Source organism: Stegostoma tigrinum, chromosome 1 (genome assembly GCF_030684315.1).
Source record: "Stegostoma tigrinum isolate sSteTig4 chromosome 1, sSteTig4.hap1, whole genome shotgun sequence".
NCBI classification, from domain to species: Eukaryota; Metazoa; Chordata; class Chondrichthyes; order Orectolobiformes; family Stegostomatidae; genus Stegostoma; species Stegostoma tigrinum.
Window position 1 is genome coordinate 25,952,044 of NC_081354.1, and position 18,185 is coordinate 25,970,228.

The window sequence follows — 18,185 nt, forward strand, 5'->3', positions numbered from 1 at the left end:
ATGTCTCCCTTTCACACATTAATTGACACTCCAATAAAATGGATGCTATCTTGTTCTTCCAGCTGTGTTAAAGCTATACAATTTTTAAAAATACAACAGCTTTCAGTTCTGAAGAAGGATTATACTACACTCAAAACAATAACTCTTCATATTGGCTGTCAGACCTGCCGTTTCTGTAGTGTGTGTTTGGCCCCACAATTATTTTGCTGGTAAATTGTCTTCATGAGAATGAGACAAGGACATTCGGCTGAGTACTATTCACATTAACTTAAGCATGATAGTGAAAGAAACTGAGTAATCTTTGTACAAATGCAAAAGTATTAGTCTGATATTGGCACAAAATTGGAATGGAACAAGTTTCCTTTAACACTTTAATTGGTACTAGTTAAATTTTCAGTACAAAGTATTTGACTTTGCTGTCTTCTATAAAGAGTTCAGTGTATGTTTCAGCATGGTAAACAGCAGTACTTGTTAAACAAAATCTGGACATAGCCATGATCTAGGACTTTAATAAGTTTACATTCAAAAGGTTATCTATTTTCTCTAGGTGCTGTTGGACCTGTATATTTCCAACACTTTCCATTTTAAAAAAAAATCGGCAGGCGTTTGCCAGCACTCAGTATCCTTGTCGCAAAATATCAACTTTCCACTGTTTCATTATTTCTATTGGCTATCTAATTAGTTTCCCAACAGGGGTTGGTTTAGCTCAGTTGGCTGATGGTAGATTTGCAAAGCAGTCTGATGCCAACAGCATGGGTTCGATTCCCATTTGAGGTTACCATGAAGGAGTCTCATTCTCACTCTCTCACCTCAGGTATGGTGGCCCTCAGGTTAAATTACCACCAGTCATCTATCTTCTTATTAGAGAGCAGCCCTATTGTCCAATAAGACTAAGACAACAGAAATTTCTCAACAGCTTTCGACCAATTTAAAAAATGCAGTATAGACACTTAGTGACAAGGCAAATAAAATCCAAAGGAACTGCAGATGCTGTAAATTTGAAACAAAAACAAATTGCTGGAAAAACTCAGCAGGTCTGACAGCATCTGCAGAAAGGGTTAATGTTTTGAGCTGAGTGACCCTCCATTTAGAGCTTTTCCAGCATTCTCTTTTTCCTGTGTCAAAGCAATTCACTTTTAGCAATCACTCTACCAATAAGTCAGTGTATCAACAACTGTTAAACCCTGCTGTTGATCCCTCTTTAAAAGAGTGAATATTTGAAAACAAAGGAAAATGTTACAGATACTGGAAATCTGTTTTATTAAATAGCTGTCCAAAACGAAAGTGCTCAAAATAAAAACTTTTTATATTCTGTTCATTGCTCTTGATTCAAAACCTGGCCACCAAGGTATCGATCTATTGTTTCTCATGTTGGGTAGAATGAGCCTGTATTGTCTAAAGTTTGAAAGGATGGGAGGTCATCTCGTTGAAATGATATGAAATTCTTGAGAGGGCTTTGCAAGGGAATGCTGATCAGTTTCTAGATTTAACATTTTCATGGTTTGGGATCGGCCATTTCGAACTGAGATCAGGAATGTCTTCACTAGAATAGGAATCTTTGGAATTCTCTATTCATCTAACTGTTGTACCCTGACGAGTGTTTCCTCAAAATTCTGCATTGCTTGCAGTCCCACCCTCGAATAGAGGTTTCTTTTATGTTGTACAAAATTTATGTGGAATTCTTGCCAGTGGGTGATTGTGATTAATCACATGTTGGCTTTCATTTGACAAGGTAGCAAAATACCTTAGTATTTTTAAAACTTTGAAAGTACTGGATTGCAAAGGATTTGGTAGTGCAATACTTGGTTGAAACCTGCAGCAGTGGCAAATCACTTCTCAGTTTCAGTATGTGAACTTGCACATGTTTACATGAGGTTTAAAGGGTTTTTCTAGAAACATTAAAAATGCAATAATAGTGCTGATCCTGGAATTTTTGAAAAAATTTTTTGAAGTCCTTTGTAAAGTTTGCCATTTATAATTTGCTTTTGCATACAAAAACATTGCTGGAATAACAATCTTGCATTGTTGAATACAAATTCTACGGAATTAATGGTTTGCACTTAAAAATGTGTGTTCCAAGTTCAGGTATGTGGTGAGGAATTCTGGGAAATCTCGTTTTTGCACAATTTCAAGGAACATTTCTGAAGCAACAGTAAGTCGTCGTTTGCAGCTGGGGAAAGAAGTCAAAATGAATACTTGTTAAACGATTATGTTAATAGTTCAAAAGTACATTTGTCCAATAGGAAAATAAATTGTACATTAGCTGTTCTAAGTAGTTAAATTTATTCTCTAGGTTGCATGTACATATTGAAGGCAACCTGAGGTATAGGAGCCAAGAATTCACCTCCATCCTAGCTCGTTGTAGTAGTTGCTAAGCCTCTACTTGCCCAAACAGATTGAACAATATTCTATTCTGTAGCCAACCATGTTTTATTGAAAGGGTAATGTATGTGTATGCCTTTTAAAAATCTTTCTACAATGCAATTAGAATGAAGATGTTCTCTCTCACATCTAAGCTGTCAAGGACATGCAGCCTCCAGTCTTCAAGTAAGCATTCTCCAAGGTGGCCATCGAGATACACAACATCGCAGAATCGCTGAGTGGAAACTGACAGCCAAGTCCCGTACCCATGGGGATGGCCTCAACCATGATCTTGGGTTCATATCGCACTATGTGACTCCACAACAATTCTGTATCCTGTAAAACCTTCCTTAATCTCCTACTTTGGCAGCATCACCTGGATAAATTGTTATAACCTCTCAACCTTAATTAGTTTGTACAGTTTAAGATTACTTATTATTTTGGTTAGACACTCTCGATGTGACTGTTATGCCTATCAAGTTATTCCAGTCATTTAGTTTGTCTACAGCACCACCTTTAGTTTTAAATTTTTTTGTGATTATCTCTTTGCATCAATTAAGCGGATTATATGTCATCCCATCACTTTGTATTCAGCTGTTGACACTTCATTCACACGTCAGCTCACCCGCAGGGACTCGTCATTCAACACTCCACTTATGCCGTTTGTATGATCTTTTGATCTTTCTGCCCATAAATTCTGTGTGCTTCTCTCTCATTTCATCTGACAAAGGGGCTATGCTTCTGAAAGCTTGTGATTTCAAATAAAGCTGTTGGACTATAACCTGGTGTTGACTTCTGAGTTTTAACTCAGATTCTGGGTGAGTTTCAATCCAGTCACTCGCACTGATAAACTGCACCATTAACAATACAACATACTCATCCTGAATTGCATTTGGATTGTGTTGAGTCAGTAATGGGATTTGAATCCACAGCCTGCTTCAAGTACAAGTGCAACCTCTGAAATTTTGCCTCCAATTTCCACCCTGCCCTCACTTTCACCTGGTCGATCCCTGACTCCTCCCTTCCCTTACTCAACATTTTTGTTTCCATTTCTGGGGATAGACTGGCCACTAATATCCATTATAAACCCACTGACTCCCACAGCTACCTGGACTATACATCCTCACACCCCACTTCCTGTAAAGACTCCATCCCATTCTCTCAGTTTCTCCGTCGCATATGTTCAGATGAGGCCAACTTCAACAAGGAAGCCTCTGAAATGTCCACATTCTTCCTCAACCGAGGATTTCCCAGCTCTGTTGTTGACAGGGCCCTCAATCGGGTCCGACCCATCTCCCACACTTCTGCCCTCACCCCTTCCCTCCCACAACAGTGATAGGGTTCCCCCTTATCCTCACCTACCATCCCACCAGCATCTACATCCAGAAGATCATCAGATGCCATTTCCACCATCTCCAGTAAGATACCACCACCAGACACACATTCCCCTTTCCTCCCTTGTCCACCTTCTGCAGAGTGTTTTCACACTTCCTTCGGCACCTTCCCCTGTAACTGGCAAAGGTGAAACACCTGCCCGTTTACCCCCTCCCTCCCTCCCCAGTATCCAAGGGCCCAAACATACCTTCCAGGTGAAGCAACACTTCACCTGCACTTCCCAGAATCTAGTCTACTGCATTCGCTGCTCACAATGTGGTCTCCTCTACATTGGGGAAACAAAGTGTAGACATGGCGACTGCTTCTGAGAACATCTATGTTCTGCTTGCAAAAAGACCCTGAACTACTTGTTGCCTGCCACTTCAATGCACCACCCTGCTCCCTGGCCAACATCTCTGTCTCCAGCTTGCTGCAGTGTTCCAGTGAAGCCCAACACAAGCTGGAGGGACAACACCTCATTTTCCGCCTGGGGACTCTACAGCCCTCCGGAGTCAATATTGAGTTCAATAATTTTAGGGCCGAAACCCCCCCATGTCCCAGCGCGTCCCCCCCCCCCTCCCCCCACCCCACACACCAAGCCTTGTTACCACACAGCCTGCCACTACACACCCACTGTTGTTAGTCACTAACAGTCCCCGTTAACAACTATTCACCCTCCCAGCCTGATCGTTAGCAACTCATTTATCTGTTCAACTGTCTTTCTCTCTCTTTGGGCTCTATCCTATCATTTACTCACTACCTCACCCCCCTCCGTATTTTCTGCACATGAACTGACGTTTCCCAGCCACCATCGATTCTGAGGAAGGGTCACCCATAACATTAACTCTGTTTTCTTCTCCACAGATACTGCTGGACCTTTCCAGCGACTTTGTTTTTGTCACATTGATTACACCTGCTTTAAGTGTGAAGGCACTGTTTTACATTCATCAGTCCGAAGGTCACTTGCGCTGTTATTAACTAACTTCTTAGGATTGTAAATGTTTGGTTGTTTACTGTTCAAAACAGCTCAATTGTGCAGTTTTGTCAAGGTCTTTGCTGGGTGTGATGTTTCCTCAGTTCTCTAGCTGCTGACTTGAGTATCTGTTATATGTTGCTTTCAGATTAAAAGTCAATAGGCGAAATCTTTCATAGATTTAAAAACTAAAGACCACAGAGAATTTTTTTTTAAAAAAAGACCAATGATTAACTAAATAAACAGAGATACAGGGCCAAACAATGTGATGTTGTTATATGGTGTGGGAGCTGGGTGGAGGGCATTGTGGCTCATAGTGACCACATCTACAGCAAGCATTGATTGTTTGAGTAATCCTGGCTCAGGGTTGATCAGCTGGAGCCTGAGCTTCGAACACTGCAGCACATCAGGGAGGGGAGAATTAGCTGGACGCTGTGTTTCAAAAGGTAGTCACACCCTTGGATTAAGTACCTCAAATTCGGTCAGTGGTCAGGGACAGGATAATGTGACTTTGAGCGAGGCAGTTAAAGGGCTCCAGGAGGTAGTGTTGCAAGAGCCTCAGCCCTTGTTGTGATCCCACATTTGAGATTCATTCTCCCTGTGGACGACAGTGGAGAATATACATTGTTCTCAGTAGCAAGGATCAAAGTCTTGCAGGCTTGCCTTGCCTGGTGTCTGGGTTCATGATATCTCCTCTTTGTGCAAGGAAAAATTGAGTTGTTTGGGGGTGTGGTGGAGGAATCCAGTTGTCATGGTCTATGTAGCTCCAACGATATAGGTAGCATGAAGAAAGAGGTTCTGCTGTTGGAATATGAGCAGCTAGAAGTTGAACTATAAAGCAGAGCCAGAAAGTAGTAATTTCTGGATTACTACCTCAAACACAAGCTACTTGTCACAGGGTTTCAAAATTAAAGAGGTAACCATCTGGCTAAAAGATTGGTGTGGGAGAAATGGGATAGTGGCACCAGTGCTGGAGGAGAAGAGAGCTGTTCCATATAGCATGGACTGGTAAAACTAAGGCTGTGGATAAGCATTCAAACTAAATTGGGGACAGGAAGATGTTCAGTTACATGGAACATTAGAAAATCAAAGTTAGGAGAGGAAGGACCTATAGGTTAGTGAGTCTAATTGTTACCAGAAAAGAGGAAAGGACAAAATAAGTGCATGTCATTCCACACCAAGGAATCTTACAAAAATAGGGAAATTTGATAACAGAATGAACTTAAAAGATTTTGTATTTGAATGAGTAAAGCATACACTGAGTTAATAGTACAATGAGAGATGAATAGGTATGATTTGATGGTAATAACTGAGAAATGATTGCAGAGAGACCAGGTTTGGAAATGGAATGTCCAAGGGTATTTGACTGTTTTGGAAGGATAGGTTAGAAGGAAAATGAAATGGTGGAGCTTTGTTATTAAAGATCTCTACACTGGAGATCAAGATATAGAATCACTCTGGGTAGAAATAAGAAATAGCAAGGGAAGGAAGTACCAAGAGGGAGTAATCTATAGGTCCTAAACAGCAGTCCCACAGTGGGACACAGTATAAATTAGGAAATATTGGAAATTTGTCAGAAAGATACAGCTGTAATCATCAGTGATTTTCATAAACATATAGGACTGGATTAATCAAATTGGCAAGGGTAGCCTCAAGGGAGAGTTCAATGAATGTATTAAAGATTGTTTCTTGGAGCAATATATTGTGGAACCAACCAGGGAACAGGCTATTCTGGATTTGCTATTGTATAGTAAGAATAATAAGTTATCTCATCATTAAGGATCCTCTAGGGGAGAGTGATTATTATCATTCTAGAACTTGAAATTCAACTTGAGAATGAGAAACTGGAGTCTCGCACGAGCATACATAGGCATGAGGACAGATCTGGTCCTAGTGGACTGGACAGTAAGGTAGGATAGTTGATAAGCACTGGCAGATGTTTAGGGAGATATTCAATTGCTCCTAACTGAAATGCATTCCGGCATGGAAGAAAGATTGTAAAGGGGGAGAAGTTCCATGGCTAGGCAAGAAAGTTAGAAATAATATAAAGACAACATCTGAGGCATACCACATTGCAAAGATAAGTGGCGGACTGGAAAACTTTTGAAGAACAACAAAGAGTTACTAACAAAGAAAAAAAGTTGGAAAAGGAGCCAAGATAAATTGTGGAAAAATTACTAATGTAAAATATAGAAATGGACAGCTAGAGCTTCTATGAGTGTACACAAGGGAAGGCTGTAGCTAAATTTCGTCATTAGGAGAATGAGACTGGATAGTTAACAGTAGGGAACTCAAATGGCTGAGTCACTAAATCAGTATTATGCTTCAGTTCTCACTGTAGAGGACATTAGAACAATTCCAATGGTAACAGGTAATGCAGAGTATAGAAAAGTTGAACAATCACTATCATTTAAAAGTACTGAGTAAACTATTGGAACTGAAGGTAATTGCATCCCCAGGGTTTGATGGCACATGTCCTCAGGTCTTAAAGGAAGTAGCAGCAGAGAAACTAGATCCATTGGTTACAGGAAAGGTTCCAGTGAACTGGGAAAGCTTTAATTTAACACCCTTTTTTAATAAGGGAGGGAGATGAATGAGCCAAAATTTGGCATTTTAAGTTTAATGGGGTATATAGGGGCAGCAAGGTGGCTCAGTGGTTAACACTGCTGTCTCACAGTGCCAGGAACCCAGGTTCAATTCCAGCCTCAGCTGACTGTCAGTGTGAAGTTTGCACATTCTCCCCCTGTCTGCGTGGGTTTACCCCACAATCCAAAGATGTGCAGGTGAGGTGAATTGGCCATGACAAATTGCCCATAGTGTCTAGAGTGTGACATGCAGGGATAGGATGAGGGGTGGGTCTGGGTGGGATGCTCTTCGGACAGCGGGGGTAAACTTGATGGGCCAAAAGACGTGCTTCCACGCTGTAGGGATTCTATGATTCTAGGTATAACAGATAATGAGGCAAGTGGAATTTTGACATTTATTGCAAAAGGAAAAGGCGACAAAAGAAGGCAAATACTCTTGCAACCGTTCAAAGCATTAGTGAAATCACATCTGTAGTACTGGTACAATTTTAGTGTCCTTACTCGCAGACAATATAACTACTTTGGACGCAGTTCAGAGGAGATTCACTAATTTGATTCCAGAGATACTCTAGAGTTTAGAAGAATGAGAGGAGATCTAATTGAAGTATATAAGATGCTCAATGATATTGACAAAGTAGATACAGAAAGGATGTTTCCTCATGTGAGGTAATCTAGAATGAGTGGTCCTAGTTTTAGGATAAAAGCAGACAGATTTAAAACAAATTAACAATTATTTCTCAAGGGTTGTGAATTTCACTATCCCAGAATCCAGTGGGTGCTGAGACATTGAGTACATTTAAAGAGGACCTGGACAGATTTTTAATTAGTGAAGGTCTGAAGGGTTATGGGGAGCAGGCAAGCAAGTGGAGTTGTGATCAGCCATTATCATATCAAATGGAGCAGGTTCAAGTGGTTGAATTTCCTACTCCTGCTCCTAGTCTTATGTTCTTATGTTAATTTGTGTGCATTGTAAGAAAAATTAATTTGCAATGATGGTCTTCAAATTATCAGGTTAAAAAATATTTTACCCTCGTGGTCATTCCACAGAGCTCCTAAATAAAGTGACTTATTAAGGTCCCTTGATAATTAGTTAATTTTGGAGAAAAAAAGGGATAAGATTTGAGTATAGGAGTAACAGAGTCTTCCTTCAATTTTATAGGAGCATGGTTAGATGATGCTAGAGTACTGTGTGCAGCATTCGTCTCCTCTCAGGAAAGATATTATTACGATAGAAGAAGTGCAGTGCAGGTTCACTAGGCTTGTTCCTAGGATGGCAAGGCTGCTTAATGCAGAGAAAGCAGGCAATCAGGGCCTGTATTCTTGAAATTTTGACTAATGTGAGGTGATCTTATTGAAACTCCCAAAATACTTAGAGCGATAGACAGGGTAAATGCAGGAAAGATGTTGCTCCTGGTTGGGGAGTCAAGAATCGGAGGACACAATTTAAAACTAAGGGAATGCTACCTAGGTTCCAGATGAAGATTTCTTTTACTCAGTAGGTTGTGAGCTTTTGGAATTCTCTACCACAGAGGGCCATGGGAGCTCAGTTTTTGAGAATGCTTGAGGTAGACATTGGTGAACCTGATAGAGTCTGACTACCACTGATGTACAGGTTTATGGAGATGGAGTGAGTAAAAGACATTGAAGTGTCTGATCAACCATGATTGTCTTCTTCAGTAATGGGGCAGATGGAATAGCTTACTCATGTTCCCATTTGCTCGTGTATTCCTTAGGAAGCATCTCTCCTCTGATCGGGAAGAACTTGAACATGGGCAGGAACTTGCCATATAGATTTTTTTTAAATTGAAAGCTTCAGCCTACATTTTCTAATTAACAGTTTCTTCTACATTCCTTACCTGTCAGTGTAGGAGCCCAAAACCTCCTGTAGGTCCGGTCCTAATTCCTTTACAAGCATGTGTACAAGGTTCCTGGTGACAACTCTGTTGTCATCCTCCAATTTTACTCCATGTCGAATCCACTGCCAAACCTATTACACAAATTGAAGAGAAATATTGAAAGGATATATTATGACTGGAAGGTCTAATGGGAGTAATCCAGGTTGCCGCTATGCTCAGTGGATGGGCTCATATCTGGAATATCACAGATCCAGGTGTGCCGGACTCTGAAATGGTAACATTTGAGATATGTATCTCTACTTGATATTTCCACACAAAAACCAAACTGCTAGTTGTGGGGGTTTGTTAGTGGGTTCATGCCAATGCCCTCAAACTATCCAGTTTTGTCAGAGGGGGTGGGTGGTGTTCTTCGCATTGTTATTCAGAATGTGTAGTATCAAATGAATCGAAGGAGGTTTTATTCCCTACCTCCGCTCAACAACATGCAGACAAATAATGGGATCTCTACCTCAAGAAATCAGTAATAAGCTCACTATTGCCATAGGTGACAAGAGAGTGTTATCTTGTAGGTATCTCTGTTTCTCTTCAAACTCCTCAGCTGTGACTGGAGGGTCCATGAACCAACTGGAGGAGTTTCCTACTTTAACTGAAAAGATCTCAAAGAATTCTGCTTTTTATGATTTTTAATGTGCTTAATAAGAGGTTAGTTAGTAAAAGATGGATGGTGCAGGAAGAAATGTGATTGAACTACTCGAGAGACTCAAAACAAAATGTTTATGTTTAATATAGTTCCTATTTAGATTTGAAAAGGCTAGTCAGAGCTGTGCACCAGGGGTCAGTATTGGGTCAGTTTAAGGCATCGGTAGACAGGGGCTCCTTGTTATTTGTCAGAAATTTGACAAGTGGCAAAACAACAACAAGCAAGGCTTTGTTTCCAATGGTAATTAATGAATGAATGTTTTGGCAATATGCCAAAATAATGATGTAAATATGAAATAGCTAAATGAGTGCTGAAAATTTTTCCCTACTAAAATTGGCACTTTGGCGCAAACAACAGCATGGGCTATAAATAGCATGGACCCCTGTATATAGGCAATTTAGATTTGGCTTTAAGGGACATCACGAAACCTGATGGCACAAACATGAAATTTGCAAATAGCACAGAAGAATATAGGGATTCAGAAAAAAACATTAGCAGTTAGCAGAATGGGTGAAAATTGATAGCTTTATTACATTTTATGAGTGGAGAAACAGGTAAGTAGTTTCCAAATAAACTGATTCTCTGAATTGAATAAATGAACAGAATCATGGCTTACATATGTAATTTTCTCAATGAGTACTTTAGGTGGATAAGGCTATTTTTAAAAAAATTAGTATCATTCATAGGGTTCTAAAGATTGCAAGTAGAGCGCAGAAGTAAAGAAATATTGATTCAATTGTACAGAATATTGGTTGGGTTATGGTGCTCCAGTAGTGCTCCATTGTATAGTGTAAATTCACTAGCATAGTGCAGGGATGGAGAAATTTAAGATACACTATTTTCAATGGAAAAAAAAGCTATGATTAAATTTTATAGGATTTAGCTTTTTGAAATTACAATCTTTTGTACTTATTGTTCCTAATGGCCTTTCCAATTGCCAAACATTCTTAGTCTGCATGCAGACATAAACATTAATAACCAGGTTCTGGGTGCTGCCCACATGCAAAAGACCATAAGTTGTAGTCTATTCAAGTCTGATCCACTGTTTATTCAGACTATGGCCATCTTACCATATCCCATAAACTCTGATTCTCTTACTGATTAAAAATCTGCCTTGAATATACTTAGCACACTGCTTCTACACTCCTTTGTGGTTAAGAATTCAACAGGTTTTTATATCCTGTGGTCTTTCCTCATTTAAATAATAATCAGCTCCTTCTTTAACTGAACATTTTGCCATGTAATATTCAATCTTCCAAGATTTTGCACATTCGCTTTACCTGTCTGTATCCTTCTACACTCAGTGTGTCCTCTTAACCCTTTGCCTTCCCATCTACTTTTGTGTCATCCTCAAACCTGATGATAGTGCCTTGGCTGACAGAACTGACCATACTATATATGCTATAAATAGTCGTGGCCCCAGAACTGAATCCTGTGGCACTCCAGTAGTTACAGGTTGCCATCCTGAAAATATCCCCCTTATCCCAACTCTCTTCTCAACTCTCAGTTAGTCAATTCTCTATCCACGTTCAAATATCCCTGAATAACATGGGTCTTATGAAAGCAGCTTTGACTGAGGCACATTATTTAAATGTCTTTTGGAATTCTGAATTATGTTGCAAATGTGGACTCCCTTTCGCCATCCTGTTTGCTGTCTCTGCAAAGAATGCTGATCCATTTGTCAGGCACCACCCCCTTGACCAGGATGTCCAATACCCTGTCAGAGAATCACAGGCCTTGACCCAGCTTGGTAGGTTTGCAATACCAGTTGTCGTCCTTGTACAATGTGGTCTCAATAAGAGTGGCATTGATGCAAAGGATACCAGTCTTTTGAACAAAGAACAAAGAAAATTACAGCACAGGAACAGGCCCTTTGGTCTCTAAGCCATTGCCAATCAAGATCCTCTGTCTAACCTGTCATCTATTTTCTAAGGCTCTGTGTCCATTTGCTCCCTGCCCATCGATGTACCTGTCCAAATATATCTTAAAAGGCACTAACGCATCTGCATCTACCACCTCCGCTGGCAACGTGTTCCAGGCACCCACCACCCTCTGCGTAAAGAACTTTCCACGCATATCTCCCTTAAACTTTCCTCCTCTCACTTTGAACTCATGACCCCTAGTAATTGAGTCCCCCACTCTGGGGGAAAAAGCTTCTTGCTATCCACCCTGTCTATACCCCTCATGATTTTGTTGACCTCAATCAGGTCGCCCCTCAATCTCTGTCTTTCTAATGAAAATAATCCTAATCTATTCAACGTCTCTTCATAGCTAGCATTCTCCATACCAGGCAACATGCTGGTGAACCTCCTCTGCACCCTGTCCAAAGCATTCACATCCTTTTGGTAATGTGGCGACCAAAACTGTACACAGTATTCCAAATGTGGCCGAACCAAAGTCCTATACAACTGCAACATGACCTGCCAACTCTTGTACTCAATACCCCATCCAATGAAGGAAAGCATGCCGTATGTCTTCTTGACCACTCTATTGACCTGCGATTTTGTGTGGATATCCAGCAAATGGTAAGAGTCCAGGAAAGGCGTGGGATAAGATGTATCTTGAATCAGATGTGAGGGACCCCAAAGGGGCAATGTAGCCCATTAATGAAGCGATCTTTGTAAGGTCGTGGGAGGAATCATGCTAGGCCTCACAGTCAACATCACTTCGACACAACTCATACTTAGCCAAGAAAATGTAAAGTTTCAGCCCACTGCATTTGCTCAAAAAAGTTAATGTCAGCTCAATTTTGCTATGAACGCTCAAATGTTCTGAATTTTGATTTTGGTGGTAAAGCCCTTTCTCCTACAAAGACCAGGAGAAGAAACTTTCAAGTTTATTTCCTATTTTAATCCGGTGACATTGGAGTGTATTATAATTGGATGCAGTAGTCTTTCTCCCACCTTGTCTTTAGGTTGAAGAAAACTATGAACACAGGCTCCTCCTGATCAGTGACTATTAACCCCCCTCTGGAAATAATGTATGTGAGTGTAATTCTTTGGGGTAGGGTCAATATATGCCTTAAATGACCTTGCATGATCAAATAGCTTCCTCGCTGTCTGACTTTGTGAAAAATTACTTTATGAGTAAGCTACCATAAAGTAAACCACAAGAAAAATCGATAATTTCTGCAGAGACTATGGATAGGTTATAATCCTAATACTTGATTACACAAGTTTGAGAGAAATTCCAAATGGATCACTATTTCATCTCCATACTGTCTTTGTCCCAGATAAATACTTTTTGATAATTTCAACCCAGTTCTTAATGTCCATGATACCACAGTTAAAAAACAATCCTCAGATGGGCATTCTGACATGGAGTATAAAGTATGTCCTTTAGACATTTTATTAAGACAATGCAGATGTAACTTGGTTTTCCATTTTGACCCATATCACACTTGATGCAAAAATGCTGATGAAAAGGTGAGATAATATTCCATTATGCAATAGTGATATCTCTACTGATACATAAAACAGTCACTTACCATGGTACATCAGATATAATTTTTTAAAATTTTCATGGTGGATAAACCTATTGTTAGAAACTTAAGTGCATCAAATGTTTACTTAATACTGTGGAAGCAAATCACAAGATGTCGGAATTATAATTACACAAGGAAGAATCTGATTGTTGTATGAAGAAGATAATCGTTTACCTGTGATCGGGAAATTTCTGCAGTAGCTGAATCCTCCACTTGACCCCGAAAATAAAAATGACCTTGGCCTACAGAAAAAAAATAAAGTTGCTGAAGCTGACTTAAATGGAAATATATCGATAATGATTCAAGCTTTTCTTATTTCATTTCAAATTTGTAATTTTTGGTGTTAGAACAATTATTAACATTCCTGTCGGTTATTTTCATCTAGATATTATTTTCCTTTCCAACTGTACATAATGCTAACTGCTTCTTACACAAAGGTAAAAGTAGCAGACATGCTTCCTGACTTGCACATCAAAAGTGATGAGGATATAAACAGTTTAATCCCCACACAGGAGCTACACAAACAAGTTAGAGAGGAGGTTGGAGAGGAGATTTATCACCATTTTTGGACCTGAGGGAACACATCTCCCGCCGGAGAATGTGTCTGAGAAGAAGCTCTGCCGCTAGCAAATTGACTTTCCTCGGTTAAGGTTCGCATGTGAAGAATGGTTCATTTGGACAAGACATCACTGGGCAATTAATGTATCAGGACTTAATTAAAAATGTGAAAAAGTTCTGGCAGGGAGCAGTGTGAGAGAAAACCAAATGGTATAAAGCATATAAAAGTGGGTTGTAGTGGTAGTGTTCATGCCTCTGAAACAAAATCTCCAAGTTCACCGTCTTCGAGGTGTGTCACAACATTTCTGAACAGGTTTAGGAAAATAACTTGCTTCATTTAAATTTGTTTTTAAATACATATACTGCTCTGAAGTAAATTCTGAGTTTATGTCTGAACTTAAAAAATATAGGTGTTACAAAATGATGTTTGTGCATAAAAATCTTGAATGAAGTGTTTAAAGTGAAAACTGACTGCAAACTGGGGAGGAATTTCTTGTCATACCCATGACCTCTCCCTGCCCACCACCTTTTTCTTCTCTCTTCTGCTATGCAACAGTACAATATTTTGACAAATGCCACTTTTTTTCATAGTCTGCTGTAAATCACAACTGTTGTCGCCATAAAAACTTGCGATAAGAAATCAAGATCTCCTTTCCAGTCCTGTGACAGACTTAGGATTCATTTAGGGCAGGCATTGTGGTGTTTCTACTTTGCACATCCTTTGCTATTGATTATGAGTAGTGGAGCAACTCCTGCTCCTTGAACCTCTTGTGGTACAGTGAGAGTGTTCCTACCTCTGAGCCAGGGGACCTGGGATCAAGTCCCACCAGCTCCAGCTGTGAGTAATGAAATCTCTGAACAGGTTGTTCAGGGAAAATATTGAACTTCTCCAACTTCTCTGAGCAGTGTATCATGATAGCAAGGAATTCCATCTAATGGATTGAGATATTACTATTAACCAACTTCCACGCATCAGATTGAGAACTGGAATCGAGTTCAGACACTCAGATTTATCATCCAGCTGGTTTGGAGATATTATATTTCCAAGCTGCTTTGGGCTTCAGCTCTGACCCTTTTCTTTCTATTAAATCAGATTAAAAGTGAGATGCGGCGATAGTAGGAACTGCCGATGCTGGAGAACCTGCGATAACACAGTGTGAAGTTGGAGGAACACAGCAGGCCAGGCAGCATCAGAGGAGCAGGAAAGTTGATGTTACGGGTCGAAACCCTTCTTCAGAAAAGTAGGATGTGATGGGCAATTTGTTCAGTTCCTAGTTGTTGAAGAAATCACATATAATAGTTATTCATTCCAATGTGTAACTTGAAAGTGATCACTGAAAAAAATCTAAAACTGTTCCTACCTCTTAGCCAAGCTTCAATGAAGAGAATACCAACACCAATGTTGTATTTTAGTCCGTGCAGGGTAACCCCACCCTAGGTAGTTAAAATATGAGATTCAAGAGGTCATATTTGAGTGTGTAATACACTCTTCTCCCGTTCAGGAAGAGTGAGGAAATATTCAAAGAGTTAGAAAGCTTATTATTAACTTGTATGATTTGTGCCCTGAAAGCGATTTCTGGGGCCAAAGAATTAATCCTGGGGCTTCTCTGTCACAGGTAAAGGCACTATCCATTAAGCTGTAAGAACGGCTCCATCAACATGCAAATAATTTATATTTAAATAAGAAAATGACAGTACAATTGTGCTTTTGTATTTCGGTGATTACATCAATTCTGCTCAGTTTCAATGCAGAAAGAAAAAGATAAACTAGTGAATGAATTTTGTTCTATTGAGCACAAAGTCCATTTTAACCCAAAACTCAGACGCACACCCTTCACTGCAGCAATGTGCCATTTGTGCCCCATACATCAGGCGAGTCTGTGATCTAACTGGCTGACAATGATGCCAAAAGTGCAACTAACAACAGGTATTATTTTGGTGGCCATTGGAAACAGGGTTCAGAATGCACAGGCTCAGTGCCTGTTTGACTCAGTGGTTGCACACTTGCCTCGAAGTTACAACACTGAAGTTTCAATCCACACCCCAAACCATAAATTTGAATGGTGTAGTGACACACCCACTGCTATGAAATACGGCTTCATTATTCAGGTGGGGTGTTAATTGACATACCAGTAGTCTGTTCCATAGCTCAAGGATGTTTTTCTAAATTTCAAAATATACTTTATTTATTTTAAAACGTCCATATGCATAGTCATAAACCGTTTGGTTCTGTGCGGTAGCATGTGAAGAAAACAAACAAATATTGGAGTTCGACTCTATCCAATCAAACCATAGGCATTTCCCACCTGAACCAGACTATATGTACATGCATTTGAGGCACTGGTAGGGCCTAATAACTGCACTGACCCCCATTTAATTTCAGCAGGAAGACCTCAGACAATGTCTTTGCCCTCTGGGCCATGGCCACAGCTGCCCCAAGCTTTAGTGCATCCCTCAGCACACAGTCCTGGGCCTTGGAATGTGCCAGTCTGCAACACTCAGTTGAGGTCAACTCCTTGTTCTGGAAATCCAGCAAGTTTCGTGTCGACCAAAGAGCATCTTTCACTGAACTGATGAGTCTCCCAGGGCAGTTGATGTTTGTCTCGGTGTGCACCCAATGAACACACCATTGTGCACAAGGTCCTGCATCACAGAGCTGTTTGGGATGAACCTTGACAAAAACCATTGTATTTGTGGACAAGTTAAACATTCCAAGGCATTCTTCATTGAAAAGCAGAGAGTTATCCTCACATGCTGCCCAACTTTCTCACAAAGGCCTTCAGATGATGGTAACCACGTGGACAATTACATTTTGATCATCCAAGATCATTTTCCTTTCTTAGTTAAAAATAATTATCAGTTGAGTGAAATATTTTGCTTTTATACTTTCTTAGAAACTTCTAAAAAGCAAGGTTTAAATAATACACAGTTAAAAACTATTGGTTTAATAGCAGATATTGCAATTTGGTTTACCTAGAGTTAGTTACTTTTTTTCTACTTGCACAAATTCTACATTTACTTTAACTACAGGGAAAACATTATTAGTTTTTCAGTGTATAGATCTCCAGAACCTGCACTCTGCTTTATGCAATTAAGTTGAAATAGTGTTTCTTGAGTAAACATGTTCTTGCAATTTCTTTATCGTGAGTTTAACATACTTACAGAAGGCATGGTGAGCAGATCACTAGCTGTCACATCCACATCTTTTCGTAGGATATGCAGCTGATTATGTCCCTTTGTGTGTTCCAAGAAAAGCTGGGATTGAATAAGGCAGGAATGTGAACTGAATTTATGAAATCTATCATGAAAAATGGCATTTTTCCAAAAGGCAGAAAACCAGTGACTTCACTTCACTACCTTGGCTTTGAGAACTAGATTCCCAAGTTGAAGGATTCATAAGTAGCTCATCCCTGAACAGATCTGCTCTACAGTGAACCTTTCAGCCTCCCATCAAGTCCAATGAATCATTTCTTGCAGTATTGGTCAATACCCACAATCAGCTTGATTGATATTTTTTATTTCCCGCAGCCAGCAAAGAGAGGAGGCTGTCCAAATCTGAAGGAGTAGGAATTCCAAATGTTGGAGGATCTGAGATGAAAAGGTGTAGAGCTGGATGAACACGGCAGGCCAAGCAGCATCAGAGGAGCAGGAAAGCTAGCTAGCTCTACACCTTGTTATCATAGTCCAAATCTGAACTTTGGTAGAATTTCCAATTCTCATAGAATCAATCATTGGAACCCTGCAGTGCAGAATAGAGGCCATTCTGCCCATTGAGTCTGCACCAATCCTCCAAACAGCATCCACCCAGAGCCTACACTCCCACACACTATGATGTGTGGAAAAACCTATCACCACTGCAAAATACATTGTGAAATCCATTAACAAAATCTAAAATTTTCCCAAAATGAAATGCATCGTCTCTCTCCTGAGGGTCACATATGATTTGTTTAAGGATGAGTGGAAACAAGTTTTAATAAGGATTCTATGTTTGCAGCTTTCTTTTGTTTGTTTAACTAGTTTCACTTTGATTCTTACAGCAGTGACTTTCATGGACGTGTGAAGTCAAGTGAAACAGCCACCTCCCAAGGTTCCATTTGTGAGAATGACTGGCTCGTCAGCGATCAACAATTTGATTCTGTAGGTTATGTTCATGCTTGTTGAAACTTTCAAACACTTCTAAAGAAAGAACTTTTATTTGTAGCATCTAGTTGTATTGCTGAGATATATCAAAATATTTCAGAGTCAAATTATTTGCATTTGGCATGAACATCATTGTTTTTGTATAGGTGCGTGC

At 39.9% G+C, this 18,185-nt stretch overlaps 1 protein-coding gene across 2 annotated transcripts in view; it reads right to left on the bottom strand.

Moving 5' to 3' along the window:
- Positions 1–331: 331 nt before the first annotated feature.
- The window catches only part of ugl (ureidoglycolate lyase), a 46,366-nt gene continuing 28,512 nt past the window's right edge, over positions 332–18,185 (bottom strand). For both annotated transcript variants that reach the window (XM_048531343.1, XM_059640356.1), the window contains 5 exons: positions 17,054–17,146; positions 15,253–15,325; positions 13,508–13,575; positions 9,150–9,280; positions 332–2,170 (listed from right to left, as the gene is read on the bottom strand). In XM_048531343.1, the coding sequence (XP_048387300.1) occupies positions 2,047–2,170; positions 9,150–9,280; positions 13,508–13,575; positions 15,253–15,325; positions 17,054–17,146 (489 nt within the window). In that variant the 3' untranslated portion in view covers positions 332–2,046. The remainder of the gene's footprint in view (positions 2,171–9,149; positions 9,281–13,507; positions 13,576–15,252; positions 15,326–17,053; positions 17,147–18,185) is intronic.